Genomic DNA, 23,097 nt, shown 5'->3' on the forward strand with positions numbered 1-23,097 from the left:
TATTTTCCTCTTCAAATGCTTCAGTCAAACAGGACTACTTGCCATTTCCTAAATGTACCCTATTTGTTCTGATCCCATGCCCTTCTTTTCCTGAACTCTCTGTGTCACATTTTTACCCATCTTTTAAAATTCATAGTACCATATCTTTCCTGAAGCTTTCTCTTGCATAGTATCTTTCCCTCACACCCTCCTTAGCAGGAGTTTGAACTTCTCTCATACATTAAGTCCTTTTATTTTGTATTATTATTATTATTGCTCATCTTCCCCTCCTTTGCCCTACCTGATTTTAAGTTCTCTGAGGGCAGGGAATCTGTATTGTTTAAATTTATATTTTTAAGACCACATAGCACAGTACCTTTAACATAAACAAATCCCCAAGAAATATTTGTTAAATTGAATTGAGATGATTAATTGAAATTGTCTTATGGATAGTCAAAGTTCTTTGTTGCCTGTTCTCATCTTAGAACTGTAAAGTATCATCTTGTGATGACTCATGATAAGATAAGCAAGATGCTATGAAGAAGTAATATTTTCCCCCCACAGCTGTAAGGCTGGCCTTGAGCAGCCAAAAGGCAACTGGATTTATTTTATTCTGATAGAAGCTCAGTGGGAACATAAACTAGCAATGCTGGGGAGCAGAGGGTTTATCCAAAAAAAGAAGATCCATTGATATACTATACTAAAACCACATGTGCCAGATATATTTAAATTAAAGGCAATACAAGTGGTAAACACTCGTTTTAAAGAATTTTATAGTATTCCTGGAAGCTCCCATAAATGGGGAGTCTGAGATATTCTTTCCTAGAAATTTTGCATGAAAAGTTTATATAAAATATGTTGCAAAATGACTTATAGTGAATGTAATTACTGTGCAACCTTGGAAGTTGGTGTAAAAATTCAGCTGCCAGAATGTTAACGGCCACTTAATATATAGGTTGTTTGATTGGACTATGAGAAATAACTACAAGCTTCCCAAATCTGCTGCTACTGCTGCTGAATGTTATATCAGGACCAAGTTTAACTGTTTTAGTCTCTTAAAATGTCATTTTAAATATCACAGTGAATAAAGTCATTGTTGCCTAATAACTTGCATACATTACAATCCAATACATTTCCCCAAATACTATTTTAGTTAGCTTTTATTTGTTTTTATCTTTATTTATTTATTTTTTAATAGAAGTTGAGTTTTTCTATCTAAACCAAAAAAATTGGGGAAAACCCCCCCATTATTCACTTAGCAGGAAAACCAAAGAATTAGCAATGAAAATTCACTTTCTATTCAGCAGATAATTTTCATGATGGCCTGTCCTACTCACAGCAGAGTGGTAGAAAAAAAAAGGTTCATATTTTCATTGCCCATTTTCCATTATAATAAAATGCTATTTAGATAGGAAGTAAAATTTCAGACCAGTCACAGTACATTTTTTTGGAATCCTACTGGTGTCTGTAGGCTATGCTCATGGCTTACCAGTATGTTTATGTTTTCACCACTAATAACAACAAAATCTTTTATCACCAAAAATCATTCCTCTTATTACAAATGTATAGCTGGCACCTTGGACTGTACTCTTATTGATGCTCTCAGAAAGAATAGATAGACCTTAAAACTTGAATGTAAATTGGATTTTGGTCAAAATGAGTCCTTTAAATCTATTAGGCAAGCTTTCTATTTCAAGAAATCCTGTGGCAAATATTTTTGTAATAGAATAATCACTCTCTAATTTATTGTTTGGTAAGTTGGTCATACAACATTTCTTTAAAGCAGGGCATATCAGTAATGTGGATAAGAGTGTAGGTACACTGAAAGGGTATATTTCTACTGTTCTTTTTAAAGATTTATATTTCAGATTATTAGTACTTCTCCCATACAAAATGCCCTCACATCCAGCCTGGGCCTGAGTCTAACACCTTTATCCTATATAACATGTTTACAATAAGTTTCTGGGAGACGTGACAAATATTTCCTCCTTGTATACGGTTCACTTTGGCAGGAACAAACTAATTATCCATGGGGATTTGTCATGATTCTGTGAGGGAAGAGATTTTCTTTTTTGGATCATATATCATATCTCTGGGAGGACAGAAGATTCAGTGATACAAGTAACAATGAGGTTTATTTGACTTTCACAAACCCAAATCACATAAGCATTGTATACTGAGAGCCAAATAATTAATTTCTGTCCTATAATATAGTACCTCCTTGCTGACTTATCTGCAGTGTCAAATTGCGCCCACATTTGTTGTTTCAGAGAAGACATTCTTTACTTTTCTTTTTTCTCTGCATTTTCTACTTTGGTAATGTTACCTATTCAAAATGGATTTAGAACTGGAAGGGACTTGAGAGGCCATCTAGTTCAATTTCCTCACTTGGTAGCCAAGGAAATTGAGGTCTAAGCAGACTAAGTAAATTGCCTGAGTGGCAAGGTAGAATTTGAACCCAAATCCTCCAATTTTTTACATTGTGCCCAAGCTTCAATGATCACTTTTATGCTAATGACTCCCAGATCTATATTTTTAGCTTTTTTACTCTCCTTTATTTCCACATACTTGGTGGATATCTTTACTTGAATGCACTATTGTTTGCTGCTTTAGCTTCTTCAAATTTTGGATAATTTATCCAAAATGGAACTAACATTTATCTCTGAACTGGTTTCTCTTCGTGACTTTTCTGTTTCTTTTAATAGTAAATGGTGGTCACCCACACTCAAAAGATCACAGAGTTGGAATGGACTTTAAAGGTCATCTGCTCCAATCCATATCTGAAAGTTAATCTCTTTCATAGAGCTATTATAAGAATTATATGAATTAATGAACATACAGGCCTTTGTAAACCTTAAAGTGCTGCATTATTATCAAATTTAATTGTCATAAACAAAGTCCTGAAGCACCACAGTATCTATTGCTGAGAGGACATTGAGGAAGAATAGATTTGTATGCTGCATTCTTATACTTTATTAAATATTTCTAAAGAAAGTGAATGATGCTTTAGCCTCATTGTTGAAGGTCATGTCAAAAAGACTTTATCAAAAAAGAGGCAAATTGCAGAGCATTTTTCCCAAAGTAAAAGTTCACTTTTAACTACATCTCAAAGTAGAATGGTTCAAATACACTGAGAAGGACATCTAGAAGTATGTATAGCTGCTATCTTTTTGAATTCAGATGACAAAAAAAGGCAAGACAGAAAGGAAATAACTTCATTTTAAAAAAGTCAATAAAAGAAAAAGACTTAAGGCAAGAGAAGAAATATTTTCTATCCTATGAGAAATCACTGGGGCAGCTAGATAGTGCAATGAATAGAGCACTGGCCCTGAAGTCAGGAGGACTTGAGTTCAAATGTGACCTGAGACACTTAACACTTCCTAACTGTGTGACCCCAGTCAAGTCACTTAATCACAAATGCCTCAGAAAAAAAAAAGAGAGAGAGAAATCACTAAGGAGCCAGTGGAAAAGATGACATTAGAATCAAATTAGGAATTAGTGTCAGAAGAAGTTGTGTTTCTATAAACTCTTAAGTTAGAGTAAATATCAGATTAAGAGGCCACCCTAGTTAGCTACAAACACTAATGAATAATATTATATACATAATACATATATGCACATATATACACATATTTATGTATATGCACATGATTACTATAAACTTTGGGTTATATCAAGATCTGCCCATTTAAAAATAGCAAGATAAAGAAAAAAAATCCAAAGCACTCTTTTTGTGGAACTCTGATTCCTAAGTTCTCTACAATATGAGATGGGGGGAGGGAAAGATTTTATCTGCTTTACTTCCCTCTCACTAATTTCTTCCAACAGCATCTTTCCACTGGCCAAGTAGAGGTATAGGTATGGGAGAGTGAAGGTGATAGAAAGAGATGGCTAGTCCTACCAATGCCTGATGAGCTCTGACTTTAGAATGACTAAGGTTAAAGAGTAGAATAAAACAGAGGGAGAATGCAGAATCAGTATTCCCACTGGCTTTCTTGGCTTTTCAAATGCCATCTAACTACTAGTTTACCCCTTCATTTGGGAAGAAGTCTTTAGGTATCTGACACAATTAAGCATCCATGTAGAAGTCATCTATTAATGGAACATTTAAATATATTCCTGATAACTTTACCTCCTGATATTGAACTGGTGCATGGAAACTGGCTCATTCTTTAAATATCTCATAGACAGCCACTTTGGAGAAGCACATAGATCAAGTCGCAAACTTTTTGGAAAAACTTGCTTGACATCTCCTTTGTCACCTTTCTGTGTGACAGAAATATGGATGCTGCTCTTTTTCAAGTCCTTTTTACTGATAACTTAGTACTGCCTTTAAAGTTAATGCCTATTGCCTTTTCAACAGAAAGTTGTCTCACTGATGATAATGACAATGGTCATTAGGGCCTCTGAGAATTTTAAAAGGATCTAAGAATGAATGAATAAATAAAAACCATGATGACTCACTCTGCACCCAATGCCATTAGTATAACATGCAGTTCAGCACAGTTGCTCCTAGCCTCCATATAACTACAGTATTTAAGCATTGCAAATTTTCTTTTAAACAAGACAAACATAATTTATTCAAAGAATATTATAAAATCTGTGGAACGTCATCGATCAAGTCAGCAAATTCCAAACAAATATATTTTATCAGGTTTCTTTTTCCCCCTAAAACAAGTCAGAGTAAAACAACAACATTCTGTCAGACTATATGCTCCTTCCTTCCTTCCTGAATTAGAAAAGCTTGTTTCTGTGCCACATTTTCATTGCTTTCTATTCTTGTATTTCAAATCTATTAAACAATGTCAAGTTGAATTTCCTTTGAATATCGCTTCAGGTTAAATGAGAGAAAATAAGACACTAAAAATCTTAGAGAGCTAACACTTATGTCAGATAATTAATATGGATCAGTTGTTGTTTCAATAATATCCATGAACATGTGAGAATGCCTTGTCCACATCCTTGCATATATATGTGCATATAGTACACACAGTAGATAGAGCTTGATTCCAGTCAGAAAGAAGTGAGTTCAAGTACAGTCTCTGACACATACTGACCCTGAACAAATCACTTAACATCTTAGTGTCCTAGAAATCTGATTTGCATTGGTTGAAAGGGAAGAAGCTCCCTCATTCAGCAAAGAGTGCTGGGCCTACATTTAGGAAGATCTGAGCTCAAATCCATCCTCAAGCACTTGAAGTATAACCCTGTTGCCTCAGTTTCCTCATCTGTAAAATAAGCTGGAGAAGAAAATGACAAATCACTCTAGGATCTCTGCCAAGGATACTCCAAATGGGATTACAAAAAGTCAAATGCACCTGAAAAGACTGAACAATAACAAAATTGGTTGAGGGTTTTCTCACTGGAATTCTCTATGTTAATGAAAGCACAGATCTGATCTCTTCTTCCTCCCCCTTCCTCAACATGTATGCAAGTAAATGAAATATAACAACAATTATTTTAGAGATCAAGAAAATAAAATCTGATTAGTGAAAAGTACTTAAAATATGTTTCTTTCCATCCAAAACTGCCACAGGATGATACTTTAAGACTATTTTGGGTTTTAACTTACAAAAGGTCTATGATTTCACCAGGTAGTAGAGAGAACTTTCATTCACTTATAGCAAATGGCAACTGGTCTATACAGATAAGATTCCTTACAGGTAAGTTCTGGGGAGTGGCCAGAATCAGTACAAAGCTAATAAATGCCAGAGACTGCATCTGAATTTCCATTTTACTGATTTAAGGTCCACCGAGTACTCTACCCCACTATACCAGGCTGTTTCTAATAAACTGTCTACCCAAATACTCAACTATGCCATAATGCAAAAAACTTTATACCCTCACTCCCCAAAAAACAAAACAAACACCACACAGAAACCTCATGCAAATTAAATACTGAAATTATTAGTATAGTTTCTCATCCTAGTTCAACATTTCCAATGGTATACGCAAAGAATCATCATCTGTTTATTATCCATGTGTCTATTTTCAGTTTGCATTTGCAATGGTGATGACAAAGTAAAAAAGACCTGGACTAGTAGTCAGAAAGCTTGGGCTCTAGATCTAGTTATATAATATTGGAAAAATCTTAAACTCTTCTTGTACACAGCTCCTTCTTTAGGCCTAATACCATTATTTCTAATCTATTTTCTAGGGTTATTGTGCGCATCAAGTGAGATAATATATGTCAAAGTGTTTTGAAAAGTTTAAATTATAGGGCCCTGTTACTATTCTACTCAGATTTCCAATTCACAATATATCAATGATTGGATTTTGCCTTTCAAGTTAAAAAAAAAAAAAAAAGGTGAAGCCTGTTTCAAACAACTGAATATATTCAAATAAAATATTCAAACTCGATATATTCAAATCAGTATATAACAAATACATTAGTCTATGCTTCTTTCTGTACTTTACTTTAGGATTCTTTGCATTACCAAAGGATTCAAGTAACAAGTTCTCCCTAGAGCATTTAAAATATAATTTGATTTACATAGTTTTTCAGGAATGTGACAAGAGTTGTGACAAGAGTTACATAATAAAAAACCGTGTAGGGGAGTTTGGTGTGAAGAAGGTTTTTTCTTCATAGGAACATTAGATGACATTGGAATGAAAAAGTCTGAATCCATTTAGTCAACTTGTGTTCCTCACATGAAATTGGCCCTGTGATAATAAAAATCTTTCAAAGAAAGTGTGAATGATTATCATTGGGGAAGGGAGACTGTCTTTCTTAATTTTTAAATTTTCAGTATCCAGAACAGCATATATAGTAAAAATTAGTTGAATTGAATCAAAATGATAAATCATCATACTATTTACTGGCTAAATGTACTGTCTCTTCTGACTGTGTAGTCTATCTACAATAAAACATAACTTTTGATCAAGTGGCCTTATCAAAATGGCCTTTGATTATAGACAGCCTTATAGGAAATGTAAAACTCTTCTGTAGATCAATATTTTGAATAAATAAATGGCAGACTTCTACTCTGTGATATGTTCATTCTTTGTGATGTTGCTATATCGACTATGTGTTAAAATTAAGCATTTATGTATACATACATCATTCACGCCCTTTTCCCAGTTATCATACCTGAATGAAAAGCTGTGATGTTGATGAAGTCTTTCTTATAGAAAATCCTGAAGCAGAGAGGTACTAGCCCTTTGTCTCCAGATAGTCTCCCCATTGCCTGCAAGAACACGGCCACCAAATCTTGAAGAACCTGGTTTAAATCAGGCAAAGAAACAGAGGATGACATCCATCTCAGGGAAATGGAGATGGAGACACAGGAAGTAGAAATGGATTCGACAGCTTCACACTCAATTAGACAACCCTCAGATTTCTTCTCCAATACGAAATGCTTTCTTTGAAGTGGCTCATCCATCACTGAAATAACATGCCATTCAATTGCAGAATCTCTAGGAAGACGGGGCACTACCACAATTACCAGGATCCCACTAGTCTCACTGATGATGCCATAGGTCTCATCGTCTTCTTCCTAAAAATAATCAGGACAGAATCTCAGTTTTTGAATGGATGTCCCAAGTCTTACAAAACTCTCTGAATATAAGCAAAGGAATTTGAAAACATGTTGAAACTGAGGAGCCATATTTGGTATTTCTGCTTTGCTGATAACATAAATATTAGCTCATTCATTATATCAGTGTACTCAATAGCCTAGATATTCATAATTTATAATATTCACTAAAGTCCATCTACATAATAACTACATATGGCTACTACATATGAACATATCACCAGTTCTTCATACTTTAAGTGTAGGTGTTTATATTCTGAACAGCTGGGAATTATTATTTCCACGGTTTTATTCAATTTTTTCTCTTTGTTTTATAAAAGATCATTTAACTACTTTGCTACTGTTTATATTTCAGAGGAGATAAGATTATAGGTATAAACATTATGCCTATTAATAATAAAACATATGTAAATAAATAAACAGATATTTATGTATGGAAAAATAGCTTAATACATTCATATGTATACCAATAAGACTTAAGATTGCAATATATTATTAATAGTGATTTGGTCTGTTGGATCATGTCTCTCACAGAGCAGCTGTCATTCCAGGTAATTATAAATTTGTCCACTTGCCAGAAATAACTGTTTGCTCATCTTCTCTATTTTTGTCTTTCAGAAAGATTGTTGCTTTGCATTAAACATCAAGATAATGCCTTCTGGTGTCATTTTTTTACTGAGACTGTCTTTATGGATATGGTTCAGTTCTTCTAGTAATATATTAACTCCTTGGTTGTTAAACAGAAAACATATATTAATAGTTAATGTAATATTAAAAATAGCTTAGGAGTACCCTTTGCTCTTTCTTCACATTTTGAACAGCACCCCTATGGAAGGGCACTCTTTAGGTCTTGGGGCCACATAGAATTAAAGGCTATTTTGTACTTTTAACTGTTTGATCAATTGGTATTGCTAACTCTTCCTCTCCCTTTTTGACCTACCAATCACTAATGGTAGTCTAAGCCACTTCGTTTGATAAGGTTCTGTCTAGCATGACAGAAACACAGTAGTCATTGGGACCACTGCTAAAGTCTTTCAAATTCAGTAGGACCTGACACAGCTTGCTCTTAAGGGGTATAGCACTATTTTTGAAAATTTTGAGTCATGTCCATGAGATGACCAAATAATTACATTTGTATATCTGATGCTATGGAGTTTCTAAGGTGCTTTCACAGACATTATCTCATTTTACAACAGAGGTGTTTATCCTGTAAAATGCATGGTCTTGGTGTACTATTGGAACTACTGCTAATAAGACTCTGTACTTTAAATATCTATTTCCTTCTCAGTAATGATGGATTTGTGTTAGCCCATTCACATACCTGGTAGTATGTCTATCTGGAATGGCTTGGAGGCATAACAAAATGGACCAGGTGAGGATTTGACTGACTAAACTAATAGTAAAAACAGAACTCTCAGTTGATGTGTTCCCAGTATTTTATGTTTGTGTAAAAGAAACGTAAAAATACAGTTGTTATTCTGAAGCCATGAAGAATTTGTTTCAATTAAAAGAACCAACACCTTTATATGTTTTATAATTTTCTGAGAAATGTCACGGGAGGATTCAAAAAATTCCTTTACCAACATAATTCCAAATACGGCAACACAACCTCTTTGTATTTATTGAAAGCACTAAACATACTCTTCTGGAGGTATTGCATCTAAATAATAGGAAAAACTATCCTAAATTCTACAGATCTGAGATTATTTGTAAGTGAGAAAGTTTTCTTGATAAACTTAAAAATTTTCAGATTATTAAGTCCTTTTTAAAAGTGGAAGCCATATATTCCAAAGAGATTATAAAGAAGGGAAAGGGACCTGTATGTGCACGAATGTTTGTGGCAGCCCTTTTTGTAGTGGCTAGAAACTGGAAACTGAATGGATGTCCATCAGTTGGAGAATGGCTGAATAAATTGTGGTATATGAATATTATGGAATATTACTGTTCTGTAAGAAATGACCAGCAGGATGATTTCAGAAAGGCCTGGAGAGACTTACACGAACTGATGCTGAGTGAAATGAGCAGGACCAGGAGATCATTATATACTTCAACAACAATACTATATGATGACCAGTTCTGATGGACCTGGCCATCCTCAGCAACGAGATCAACCAAATCATTTCCAATGGAGCAGTAATGAACTGAACCAGCTACGCCCAGAGAAAGAACTCTGGGAGATGACTAAAACCATTACATTGAATTCCCAATCCCTATATTTATGCCCACCTGCATTTTTGATTTCCTTCACAAGCTAATTGTACAATATTTCAGAGTCTGATTCTTTTTGTACAGCAAAATAACGTTTTGGTCATGTATACTTATTGTGTATCTGATTTATATTTTAATGTATTTAACATCTACTGGTCATCCTGCCATCTAGGGGAGGAGGTGGGGGGTAAGAGATGAAAAACTGGAACAAGAGATTTGGCAATTGTTAATGCTGTAAAGTTACCCATGCATATAACCTGTAAATAAAAGGCTATTAAAAAAAAAAGTGGAAGCCAAATGTAGAAAATAGTTTTGCTGATTTCTTTTCTCTTGGTGAAAAAGATAACTGTAGCAATATTCCAATTTTGAAAAAAAATCATCTTATTGGATACATTTATAAATATGGTAGATGATAACTAAATCTCTTCTCCAAACATGAAAAATTTCAACTATGAAATTTGGAGAATTTTACTCCAAGCAACATACCTGATTTTTCAGAGTTACATACCCTATAATACATGTTGAATATGTGCTCCCTTCCTCCCTCTCCCACCCCATCCCGCCCCAGAGAAACTATGTTCTTGTAATTCTATGTAATTCCTTTGGAGTATAAATAGACTTTATATATATTTTTGGTAAAATGGTCACAAAAAAGAGCTAGCTTTACCTACGCTATTCTGCACATATGTACCTTAATTTAAACAGGTTTATATTTTCTCTTTCTTTGATGGCTTATGCTTACCTTCCTATAACTATTCTTTTTCAGAACTCTGTTGGGTGTTTTCTTTTTTCTCAGAGATTACAAGTCCACTCGATATTTGTGACTTATGTTTTCCTCTGCTTTGTGAGTATGGGTAATAGCCTTTTTGTATACCAATTTGCTTACACTGCAGTCTATACTGGGAATACTGCACATTGCCTGACCTTTGAATGGAAAAATAATAACAAGTTAAAACAGTCATTTTACCTCAAGTCGATAAGGCCATAACACTCACCCTGCTTTCAATTCACATGCTCAATTTTCATCCACTTACTCTCGACTTTGAGAGGAAGGAATAATGACAGGTTACAGGCACTTTATTTCAAAATTCACTCACAAAGTTATTGACAAGCATTTTTCACAGAAACAGCTCTTCTGCCTGACCCTCGCGAGCTGTTTACATGAAAAATGCACTTACTTGTAGATTAACGATAGTGGAACCTAATTCCACACCAAACATGTAGCAATTGCTTTAGCATCTCTGTTTTTGATATGGGAACAAAAATAGGGATAATTGGCCTCAAATTGCAGTCACTTCAGTCATAATAAAATCTCACAGAGTACTGTTTGCTTTCAGTACTTTCATTAGGTAAGCTGGGGCTGTTATTAAGGTACCAACACATAAATGTTATATTAGCACTTAACAGAAGCATAGTATTCTCCTTCAGGAGATAAATTCTACCCTTGTCAATATAATTCTGCACTGAGTGCTGTAAAAGAGTTTGAAAAGATGAAATACTGGTGCTTTGCACTAGGGGAAATAATAAAAAAAAAAAACACCTTGCTCATTCAAGCTTAAAGGCCACTTTGCTGGCCCCAGGTACTGAGGTGCTGTTTAGAAAATAAGTCTAGAGACTCTCTCTCAGGTCAAATCAAACACTGAGACAAACTTTCCTTCATTTTTCTCCCTGACCAAGGTTGTTAAATCAATTACTTTGTATTTCTGCATGCCTTTAGTTACCATTTTATCTATGGGAAGAAAAACAAGGACTTAAAGTTAAGATAAAGTATATTTTCAGACAATAAATGATAAGCACTTCAGAGTGAATTACTACATATAGAACGTCACATAGCCTACTATTCTCAGAGAACACTAGCTTCTTTGAAAATTTGAGATAGTGTGTATAGTGATGGAACTATTAAAGATTGGCTATATCTCCTATTGCCTATTATTGTGCTTTTCAGAAACTTTTAAGACAACAAAATCTCCAATTTACTCTCAAGAAAAGTGCTGTCATTCCTATAGAATTGAGGGATTTTTATTCATTTAAAACACAAAAGAAAGGGAGAAAAATCTACAGCTCTTTCCAGTATAATGCTCAACACTTTCACATTCTTCTAACACCACCTTCAAAAACCTTTCTCACATTATCTCCCCAATAATTTGGGGGCTTCCAAATGCATTTATCTGAATTTGACTTTTCAACCAGTATCATAACAATTGTTGGAATATCCTTGGTGTTGGTTTAAGAATGGAGGATTCACAACCCCATTACTGAAAGGTGATTTAATCAGCTTTAAAACATATAGACAAGAGAAGTAGAAAAAGGTAAAAGGAACTCTTGAGAACTGTATTTCTGTTGCGGATATACATAAAGCCACATGTATAATTGGATTTTACTGATATAACATAAAATAAGGGAAGTAGAAATGGAAAGGGTATAGTGTCAGAAAAAGGGAAAAGAGGAGATATAAAAAGATGGAAACTATATCCCATGATGAGGCAAAGGAAACCTATCATATCTGAGGAAACTTAGCGAGGGGAAGGAACATTGTGTGAATCTTACTCTCATCAGAGTTGGCTCAAAGAGGAAATAATTGATATATTTGTTTTACAGAGAATCTTCTCTCACCTCATTAACAAGTAGGAGAGGAAAAGGGAAAAGGAATAAGAGTATAAAAAACCATTACATTGAATTCCCAGTCCCTATATTTATGCACACCTGCATCTTTGATTTCCTTCACAAGCTAATTGTACAATAATTCAGAGTCTGATTCTTTTTGTACAGCAAAATAATGTTTTGGTCATGTATACTTATTGTGTATCTAAGTTATATTTTAATATATTTAACATCTACTGGTCATCCTGCCAGTTGGGGGGGGGGGTGGGGGGGGGTAAGTGGTGAAAAATTGGAACAAGAGGTTTGGCAATTGTTAATGCTGTAAAGTTACCCATGTATATATCCTGTAAATTAAAGGCTATTAAATAAAATAAATTAAAAAAAAAAAAAGGAATAAGAGTATAAGGAAAGGGTACAAGAAAGGGGAAGGGATTCAAAGGGAGGAGGGAGGAATCCTAAAGAGGGAGAGCTACATGACACAAGTGGGACCCATAAGTGTAATACTAGGGAAGGGGGTAAGGTAGGCAAGAAAAAGAAAAGCATAATCTGGGTATATTAGGATGGCAGGAAATACAGAATTTGTAATTTTAACCATGAATGTGAATGGGATGAACTCTCCCATAAAACAGAGGTAGATAGCAGACTGGATCAAAAGTCAGAACTCTACAATATGTTGTTTACAGGAAACACATTTAAAACAGGGAGATACATACAGAGTAAAGGTAAAAGGCTGGAGCAGAATCTATTATGCTTTAGGTGAAGTCAAAAAGCAGGGATAGCTATCCTTATCTCAGATCAAGCAAAAGCAAAAATTGATCTAATTAAAAGAGATAAGGAAGGAAACTATATCTTGCTATAAAGGGTACTATAGACAATGAAGCAATATCAATATTAAACATATATGCACCAAGTGGTATAGCATCTAACTTCCCAAAGGAGAAGTTAAGAGAGCTGCAAGAAGAAATAGATAGCAAAACTATAATAGTGGGAGATCTCAATATTGCACTCTCAGAATTAGATAAATCAAACCATAAAACAAATAAGAAAGAAATTAAAGAGGTAAATAGAATATTAGAAAAATTAGGTATGATAGATCTTTGGAGAAAACTGAATGGTGACAGAAAGGAGTATACTTTCTTCTCAGCAGTTCATGGAACCTACACAAAAATTGACCATATATTAGGACATAAAGACCTCAAAATTAAATGCAGGAAGGCAGAAATAGTAAATGCTTTCTTTTCAGATCAGGATGCAATAAAAACTACATTCAACAAAAAGTTAGGGCTATTAAATAGACCAAAAAGTAATTGGAAACTAAATAATCTCATCTTAAAGAATGATTGGGTGAAATAGCAAATTATAGACACAATTAATAATTTCACTCAAGATAATGACAACGGTGAGACATCATACCAAAATTTGTGGGATGCAACCAAAGCAGTAATAAGGGGAAATTTTATATCCTTAGAGGCTTACTTGAATAAAATAGAGAAAGAAAAGATCATTGAATTGGGCTTGTAACTTAAAAAGCTAGAAAAAGACCAAATTAAAAACCCCCAATCAATTACTAAACTTGAAATTCTAAAATTAAAAGGAGAAATTAATAATATTGAAAGTAAAAAAACTATTATACTAATAAATAAAACTAAGAGTTGGTTTTATGAAAAAACCAATAAAATTGATAAACCTTTGGTAAATCTGATTAGAAAAAGGAGAGAGGAAAATCAAATTAGTAGTTTTAAAAATGAAAAGGGAGAACATTCTACCAAATGAAGAGGAAATTAAAGAAATAATAAGGGGTTACTTTGCCCAACTTTATGCCAATAAATTTGATAACCTAAGTGAAATGGATGACTACCTCCAAAAATATAGGCTTCCCAGATTAACAGAGGAGGAAGTAGTCCCATTTCAGAAAAAGAAATAGAACAAGCTATTAATCAATTCCCTAAAAAAAAAAATCTCCAGGACCAGATGGATTTACACGTGAATTCTACCAAACATTTAAGGAACAATTAGCCCCAATGCTATATAAACTATTTGAAAAAATAGGGAATGAAGGAGTCCTACCAAATTCCTTTTATGACACAGACTTGGTACTGACACCTAAACCAGGTAGGTTGAAAACAGAGAAAGAAAATTATAGACCAATCTTCCTAATGAATATTGATGCTAAAATCTTAAATAAGATATTAGCAAAAAGACTACAGAAAATCATTCCCAGGATAATACACCATGATCAAGTAGGATTTATACCAGGAATGCAGGGCTAGCTCAATATTTGGAAAACTATCAGTATAATTGGCCATATTAATAACCAAATTAACAAAAACCATATGATCATCTCAATAGATGCAGAAAAAGCATTTGATAAAATGTTGGATTTCAACATCCATTCCTATTAAAAACACTTGAGAGTATAGGAATAAATGGACTTTTCCTTAAAATAATCAGTAGCATCTATTTAAAACCATCAGTAAGCATCATATGTAATAGGGACAAACTGCAACCATTCCCAATAAGATCAGGAGTGAAACAACGCTGCCCACTATCACCGTTATTATTCAATATTGTATTAGAAATGCTTGTTTTGGCAATAAGAGCTGAGAAAGAGATTAAAGGAATTAGAGTAGTCAAGGAGGAAATCAAATTATCACTCTTTGCTGATGATATGATGGTATATTTAGAGAACCCCAGAGATTCTACTAAAAAGTTATTAGAAACAAAATAGAGGCAAAATAATCATTTGTTGGTTATCTTATGTGGGAATTCTTTTTTGGGGGACAGTTTAGACTATACAGCTTTTTTGGGCCTAAGATAAAGTCCTTTACCTATTTTAAAATTCTATAATTCTCTTTGTGTAGAGGATTTGTGGTATTACAGATATGGGTACTGCTCCTGAAAGAACATATAAGAACACATACAAGATGCCCATCTCATCCAACTCTTTTACAGAGATAAGACCAAACTAATATACTGAGGATCTTCCTCTACTGCATTTGATATTTCTTTGATAATTTGGAGCACATACGCAATCAATCTATCTCACACTCTTATTGAATGTTTAGCCAACCCTTTTGGTCTTACAGCTTTTTGATGACAACCTTTACAATATCTTTTTTGAGAAATTCCTGCTTGGTAATTTGTTATATATCTAACATGTATGTCTCTCCACTGCCTTCAAATTCAATTCTTCAGAAACTTTATTATTTTACAATTTTTAGTCATATTGTATCATTGCAAGAATGTATAAGTACTCCAATAATTTTTTTTCCTTTGGCAAGGCATTTGGGGTTATGTGACTTGCCCAGGGTCACACAGCTAGGATGTGTTAAGTTTTTGAGATCAGATTTGAACTCAGATCTTCCTGACTCCAAGGTTGCTGATCTATCCACTGTACCATCCAGCTGCACCTAGAGCTTTTTTTAAAAAAAAATCAGCAAGGATGTTCACTCTAAAAATGGGTAGCTAAAGTCCACTCATTCATCCCCATCCCATGCAACTCTTGTCCTTGTTCTCTAATAAGTTTGCTATGAGGATGTGGCAGGGAAGGGAAGTTCATCCAATGGGCTAGGTACCTCCCTGTCTATTGATGTTGAGAGGATACCATGAATGAATGCTGTTCTTTCATATCTCTGACTCCTTGCTTCCTCCAAGCTCCAGCTAAAATCCTTTCTTCTACAAGAAATCTTTCCTGGTCTCCCTTAATGATAACACTATCTCTTTGGGATTACCTCCAAATAAGCCTAAATGTATTTTGTTCACACATAGTCCTTTGCATGCAGCGTCTATCATCTGAGTGTGAGCTCTTTGAGGTTAAGGACTGTTTTTGCCTTTCTTTGTATCCCCATCATTTAGCACAATCTGAATCATCTAGGAGTTCTTTGTGTTGTTTTGAAACTTGATGTAGCCTGCAGTCATCCACAAGCAGGAACTTTTGAAGAACATCACTATTTATAGGAAATCCCTCTTTAACTTGGATTCTGTGCTAGGTTTCCATTGGGGTAGCAAATACCTTTGGCAAGCATATTTATCCCTGTTTTATGCCTTGTCTGATATTAATTTTAAAAGGTCATTGAACAGCTATAGCTATTATATCTTTCAAGGAAACTTGTAAAATTTTGATGTATACACTAGAGATCACTTGCTAAAAGGTCAGCATTTTGTTCACAAATCTAACAAAGGCAGAAATCTGGTTCTTTTTATAGTGAATAAACAAAATGTTATACTGTATTATCTACATAATTAAGTAGGGTATGTGGTGATAAAGATGTGCTTTCTTGTAAAAAGCCCATCTGATCCCTAATATCATTATCATAATGTCCTTAATGTATAGGTAAAAATGCATATAGATGGAAAAATTGGGCTTTCAGTTTGGTAATTGTTGATGTTGTTTTGATGTATTTTTATATCAATAAGGTCCAAGATTTTTTATTGTCTTTGATCTTTTAGTATCCTTCAGATATCCTTGAATCAATCCCTCAGTGTGCTTCTAATTGGGTGGTTTCCATTTTAGCTCTCCTCTATGTTTTTTTGGAATCAAGTTGCTTTCCCTATTTCATTTCCTTTTTCCTTTTACAATGTAAATACATTCAGAATTTAAATGGTAGTTTCATTGTTCAAGATGGTAAAAAACAGTATAAAATATTTGCAGATCTTTTTTTTTTTATCTTTTTCTTGTATTCATTACAGTATCATCCTTTAATATTCTAGGGATATTTTAAAGGGCTGAAACTCTTTAGTTGATGCACTGAGGTCGGACAACCGAGCACTTAAGGCTAACTACCAACTGGACAATATTCTATTAGAATATGCTTGGAAAATGGCCCTTCCCACTATTCTGTGCTGGTTCAGTCTTTTGGTGTATTCAGAGAACTGTGGGAAGGATTAGGAGGTAGAGTAAGATAAGCCAGAAGGTCACGGAGATTCTGTGTCCATTCCCTTCACTTCTACCCCTAAAGACCAAGGACTTTTGTTTATCCTGACTCTGGCTGATTCTAAGGTATCCAGGGTGCTAACTTGGTCTTCACAGGATATATTTGCTTAGATTTCTCAGTAAACTATCTTTGCTTTACTCTCTGAGGCAAAATGGTATGTAATCTTTCCTCATCTTTTTTCTATGAGATTTTATTAATAAATTATATTCTTTCTTAATTAAAGCTTTTTATTTTCAAAATATATACATGGATAATTTTCAACATTCACCCTTACAAAACCTTGCGTTCTAAATTCTTTCCTTCCCTTCCCTCCACCACCTCCCCTAAACGGCAAGTCAATCCAGTATAGGTTAAACATATGCAATTCTTCTATACATATCTTCACAAAAATCATACTGCACAAGAAAAATCAGATCAAAAAGGAAAAAAATAAGAAAACAAAATGCAAGCAAACAACAACAAAGAGTGAAAATGCTATGTTGTGATCCACACATAGTTCCCACAGTCCTCTCTATGGATGCAGATGGCTCTCTTGGATCACAAGATCATTGGAGCTGGCCTGAATCATCTCAATGTTTAAGAGAGTCATGTCCATCAGAACTGATCACTGTATAATCTTGCTGTTGTTGGGTATAATGATCTCCTAGTTTTGCTCTGCTCTAAAATTCGAATTATATTCTAAACTTGTGTTTCTCTTGGTTGTCATAGCTCTTCACTTGGCAAGTGATTCAAATGTCTGATGTCTATGGTGCTTTTTAGACTCTTGTTATCATTCATTTAATAATAGTTAATAAATATACATTTGTTGGGTACTATGTGCTAAAGACTAAAGTGCTGGGAATACAAAGACAAAAAGAAACAGTCTCTGCCTTCAAGAAATTTAGATTCCATCTGTGGAGACAACATGTACATGTATTACTATATGTAAAATAAATACCCGGTAATTTTGTGGGGAGAAGGCAAAAGTAATTGTAAAGATCAGAAAAGGTGTCTCAGAAAAGATAATACTTGAACTGAGCTTTGAAGTAAAGTAGAAATTCTAAGAGGTTGAAATGAAGGAGTGCACTTTAGGCACTTTTTCATGGGGGCAGTTTGTGCAAGAACACAGTATCTGGAGATAGAAATTTTAGGGCAGGAACTACAAGAAGGGCAATTTTGTGAGTTTGTTGAATGTATAAATGTATAATAACGCTACAGAAATAGTAAGTTGGAGCCAGGTTGTGAATATCCTTAAATACAAAATGGAGAAGTTTGTATTTAACCCAAGATGTAATAGTGAGCCAATGGAATTCATTTATATGAAAGCACCATGTTCAGACTTGTGTCTTAGGAAAATTGCTTTGGCACATGAATGGATGGATTAAAGAAGGAAGAGATTTAAGACTGAGAGACCAATTAGAAAGCTAATCACCTTTGGTGATCAGGGTATGGTTGTGAGAGATACTATGGCATAAGAAAGGACAAGACTTTGTAACTGATTAGATGTGTGGAATGAATCACACTTAAGTAGTTGGGGGTAACACTGTGGTGGGTTGTAGATGTGGGTGACTAGAAGAATTGTGGTACCCTTGATAGAAATATATAGACCTGGGAGAGGGCTGGATTTGGGAAGTGTTAAACACACTAGATTTGAGTGACATATAGGATACTAAGTTGAAAATGCTGAAAAGGCAGTTGGTGGAGGTCTGGAGCACAGAATAAAGCTGAGGACAATTGATTTATCATCGTATTTTATGGACAATATATATCCTTCTGCTCCTATTCCATTTGTTATCAATAACTTGTTTTAAAAGTTTGGAGTTTAACTATTCATCATATATTTAATTTATTTTTATTTTTTCTTCTTCTAGCTTTCCACTAATTTTGACCTTTGCTCTTATAAGATGACCCTGATTCAGAAATAACTTTAACATTAGTATTCCTATTTGTTAAAAATATAATCAATATGATTTTTCATTTTGCTATTTCATACTTGTCACATAAGAGAGATTTTTAATTCTTTTTTTGTGTAAGTATGAGGCTTTTGTATAATTTTGGCTTTTTTTGTCTCTTATTCCTAATCCATATGTTTCTTTTTTTTCTTTTTTTCTTTTTTTTAATTTAATTTTATTTTTTATTTAATAGCCTTTTATTTACAGGATATATACATGGGTAACTTTACAGCATTAACAATTGCCAAACCTCTTGTTCCAATTTTTCACCTCTTACCCCCCCCACCCCCTCCCCTAAATGGCAGGATGACCAGTAGATGTTAAATATATTAAAATATAACTTAGATACACAATAAGTATACATGACCAAAACATTATTTTGCTGTACAAAAAGAATCAGACTCTGAATTATTGTACAATTAGCTTGTGAAGGAAATCAAAAATGCAGGTGTGCATAAATATAGGGATTGGGAATTCAATGTAATGGTTTTTAGTCATCTCCCAGAGTTCTTTTTCTGGGTATAGCTAGTTCAGTTCATTACTGCTCCATTAGAAATGATTTGGTTGATCTCGTTGCTGAGGATGGCCTGATCCATCAGAACTGGTCATCATCTAGTCTAATCCATATGTTTCAAAATATCTTCTACTATCCTCATCTATTCCCACCTTTTCATTGAAATCACCACGTATCAAAGTATATGTTGACAACTGAATTCTTAACTGAGTTCTTCACAGAATTTCTCCACTTCTTCACTGTATTTAATAGATAATTGTACATAAATTGTTAAACACATATATGGCACAGGTGGTACAATGGATAGAACACTAGGCCTGATGTCAGGAAGACCTGAATTCAAATCCAAACTTGGACACTTAACTAGCTATATGACCATAGGCAAGTCTCTAAGTTTCTTCATCTGTAAAATGAGCTGGAGAAAGAAATGGCAAACACTCTTATATCTCTGCCAAGAAAACCTAAAGAGGTCACAAAGAGTCAGATATGACAAAAAATATTTAAATAACAATGATCTGCCATAATTGTACAACCTGTCTATCTTTACTTGTCTTGGATCATTCTGATTTTTATCCCCCGGACAACTTGCTTAAAGCAGAAATGGCAAAAAAGCTCTGTGAGTACTGAATAAGAATATTACAATGTACATGTTTCTTTTCAAGTGATTTGGTTATGGTAATGAGAGTTACTTGGCTTAAAGATAATACATTCATAAGGTCAAAAACATTAGTATGTTATTTGGCAATTTATGCTATTATACCAACTTAGAAAATCACTGTTAACTCAAATTTTCTCAGTGGGCTTAATTTTTACCATTTTAATTTCATAAAATTAAGGATTTAATATGCCTAGCAAGAGCTGGCATTAAGAGAAAAAGATTCTAAATTTCAAAGCCACAACCTGTATTGATATAATGTACTGTCAGATCTAAGATGTACCTAAAGAAGTTGACAAAATTCAATAAATTTTGAAAAGATGGTTCTGAAATAAGACTTAAGATATAAGCTTGAAGAGGGGACCCCTCAACTCTGAGAATCCTTGAAGGAGAAAAATCTGCCCCAAGTCCTTTTTCCCTTAAATGAATTTAAGTTTTGACTGCTTGAGGGGGGAATAAAGAAGAGAACCCATAACTCTGAAAATCCTTGAACTCTGCCCCAGGGACAAACAGTTTCCTTGTTATTTGGGTAGAGTCGGGTCAGTCTTGAAACTCATTGAATTCAATTCAAATTCCAGCTCAGGCTGAAACCCAGCTAGGAGCCAACTTGAGACTCCACCCATGAACCCCCTTCAGCTTGTAGCCAAAGACCCCTATTATAAAAGAGCCAAACTAAAACCCTCTCTTTGGAGAGGTTCCAAATATGCCTTCCCTATGCTTGGTATGCCAAGGGCCTCTGCCCACTGAAATACTGTTTCTAGTGCCTCTTTACCCTCCCCTATTTTTCTAACCAGACTTTAACCTTACTTCCAATCCCCATAATAAACCTCTTTTTATCAATCTAGGTTTTTGGGTCTGTAAATTCTATAACAGAGAACCTCTGTAGAGGCTTTTGTATAATTTTGGCTTTTTTTTGTCTCTTATTTCTAATCTATATGTTTCAAAATATCTTCTACTATCCTCATCTATTCCCACCTTTTGACTGAACTTTTCATGGGCATTTTTGTTAGCCAGAAGGGAGTCCCCAAAACTCCCTATCCTTACGCTGAATCCTAAGGGATTGCAGGAGAGCCAAACCTCTCCTTTTGGTTCCCTGAACCCCAAACCTGCTACTAGACCTTATCATTTAACTTCCTGACCACCAGAAACTCTAATTTCATTTCAGTTCCCTAAATCTAAACCTCATCAAGCTCAATAGGAAAGCACTCTTATAGTGGTACCCAGAAAAAAAAAGAACCACCCTTTAAGAGCTTTTTTCTAAAAACAACAACATCGACGACAACATCGATGATAAACCAGAAAGGACAACATAGGTTTGTGAGTTAACGTATTTGGTTATTAATGAGCTATTTTAATGTGACTTTTTCATGCTTGTTTACACAACTATGTGTGGTAGTAGTAAGAAATAAATAAAGAAAGACCCATTCTTGGGCTATTTCCATCTTTCCTAATCACACAGCTGCTCCGGATTATGTAAACTTGACATTAACTGGTAACTATGTACATTATCCTTGAGTAGTCTGATTTTCTCTGCAGAAAGTTTGTCAGCATATCATTAAAAAATAATGAAGTAGAACCTTTCATGGGCATTTTTGTTAGTGATCGAATAAATCTGCCTTTCATTTGAAGAACAGCACATCCCTCTTGCTATAGGATAAAATACAAATTCCCCTGCTTGGCAGAGAAAGCCCTTCACAAGATGGATCTAGCCTACCTTTCCTAGCTTATTACATATTATTCTACACATTCTATTTTTAAGCCAAATTAATCTACTTGCTTTTTCCCATAAAAACATTCCCTCCCCTGTGTCTGTGTCTTTGCATAGGTTGTCCCCTCTCTCCAAATGCATTTTCACACTCCCTTCTATCTTAAGACCCCTCCCTGCCCTGCAGTACCAGTGTCCTCTCCAACAAGGGGCCCATTGGATCCACCTCTTCCCCCCTAGTGACTAATGACTTCTCCCAACCCAAGAAATCACTTAGCATTGAATTTATATATCATGCATTTAACCATCTTAACTAATTTAGCTTATATACTAAATGGAAGTTCCTTGAGGACAGGGAACTTTTTTTTTTTTTTTTTTTTGTATTTCTAGTGCCTAGTACAATGCCCCATACGTTGTTAACAATAAATACTTGCTCACTAATGAGAGAATAAAGATTTCTTGCCAATGAATAAAGTATGATAGCTTGCAAATCAAGATGATATAGCTGTCCAGCATGTAAATGGATGATACTTTTTACTTCAATCAGAAGGGCATGGTGTTTGTGGTGATGGTATTGCTATTAAAAAAAAAAAAATTCCCAGGGATTCATTCATGATTTTTTGTCTGGTTTCTGTTAAGATCATGGAATACATAAGAAAGATGGCTGGTCAGTTTTAGGAATACAATCTGTGGCTAATAAAAGTATTGTGATGGAAATGAAGCTATGAACTTTGTTAGCTCCATTAGTACTGTGTAAGTTAACTACTCCAGCCAACATTAATATCTAATTTAATTTTTCCCAGTATTACTATTATTGGATCTTAGCATAGCACTTGGTAAGGCATCCGTTCCTCACTGCCTCTGCTCCCCCAGAGCGAAAATGGATAAAATAACTGACATGTTGCTTAGAGTTACTGTGAAGGAAAGGAATTAAAAAGATTATTACATATTTTACTAATATTAAAAATTCCTCTCTTTTTCAGGTGGTTAAATTTTTACTCTTAATTCTAATGAAGTTTTCAAAGGCATTTTACC

General features: G+C 34.4%; 1 protein-coding gene across 2 annotated transcripts in view; it reads right to left on the reverse strand.

The window, feature by feature from the left end:
* DPH6 (diphthamine biosynthesis 6) overlaps positions 1–23,097 on the reverse strand; it is a 475,226-nt gene that overhangs the window by 53,320 nt on the left and 398,809 nt on the right. For both annotated transcript variants that reach the window (XM_031952046.1, XM_031952047.1), the window contains exon 14: positions 7,070–7,475. In XM_031952046.1, the coding sequence (XP_031807906.1) occupies positions 7,070–7,475 (406 nt within the window). The remainder of the gene's footprint in view (positions 1–7,069; positions 7,476–23,097) is intronic.

This window comes from Sarcophilus harrisii, chromosome 2, assembly GCF_902635505.1.
Source record: "Sarcophilus harrisii chromosome 2, mSarHar1.11, whole genome shotgun sequence".
In the NCBI taxonomy this organism is placed as follows: Eukaryota; Metazoa; Chordata; class Mammalia; order Dasyuromorphia; family Dasyuridae; genus Sarcophilus; species Sarcophilus harrisii.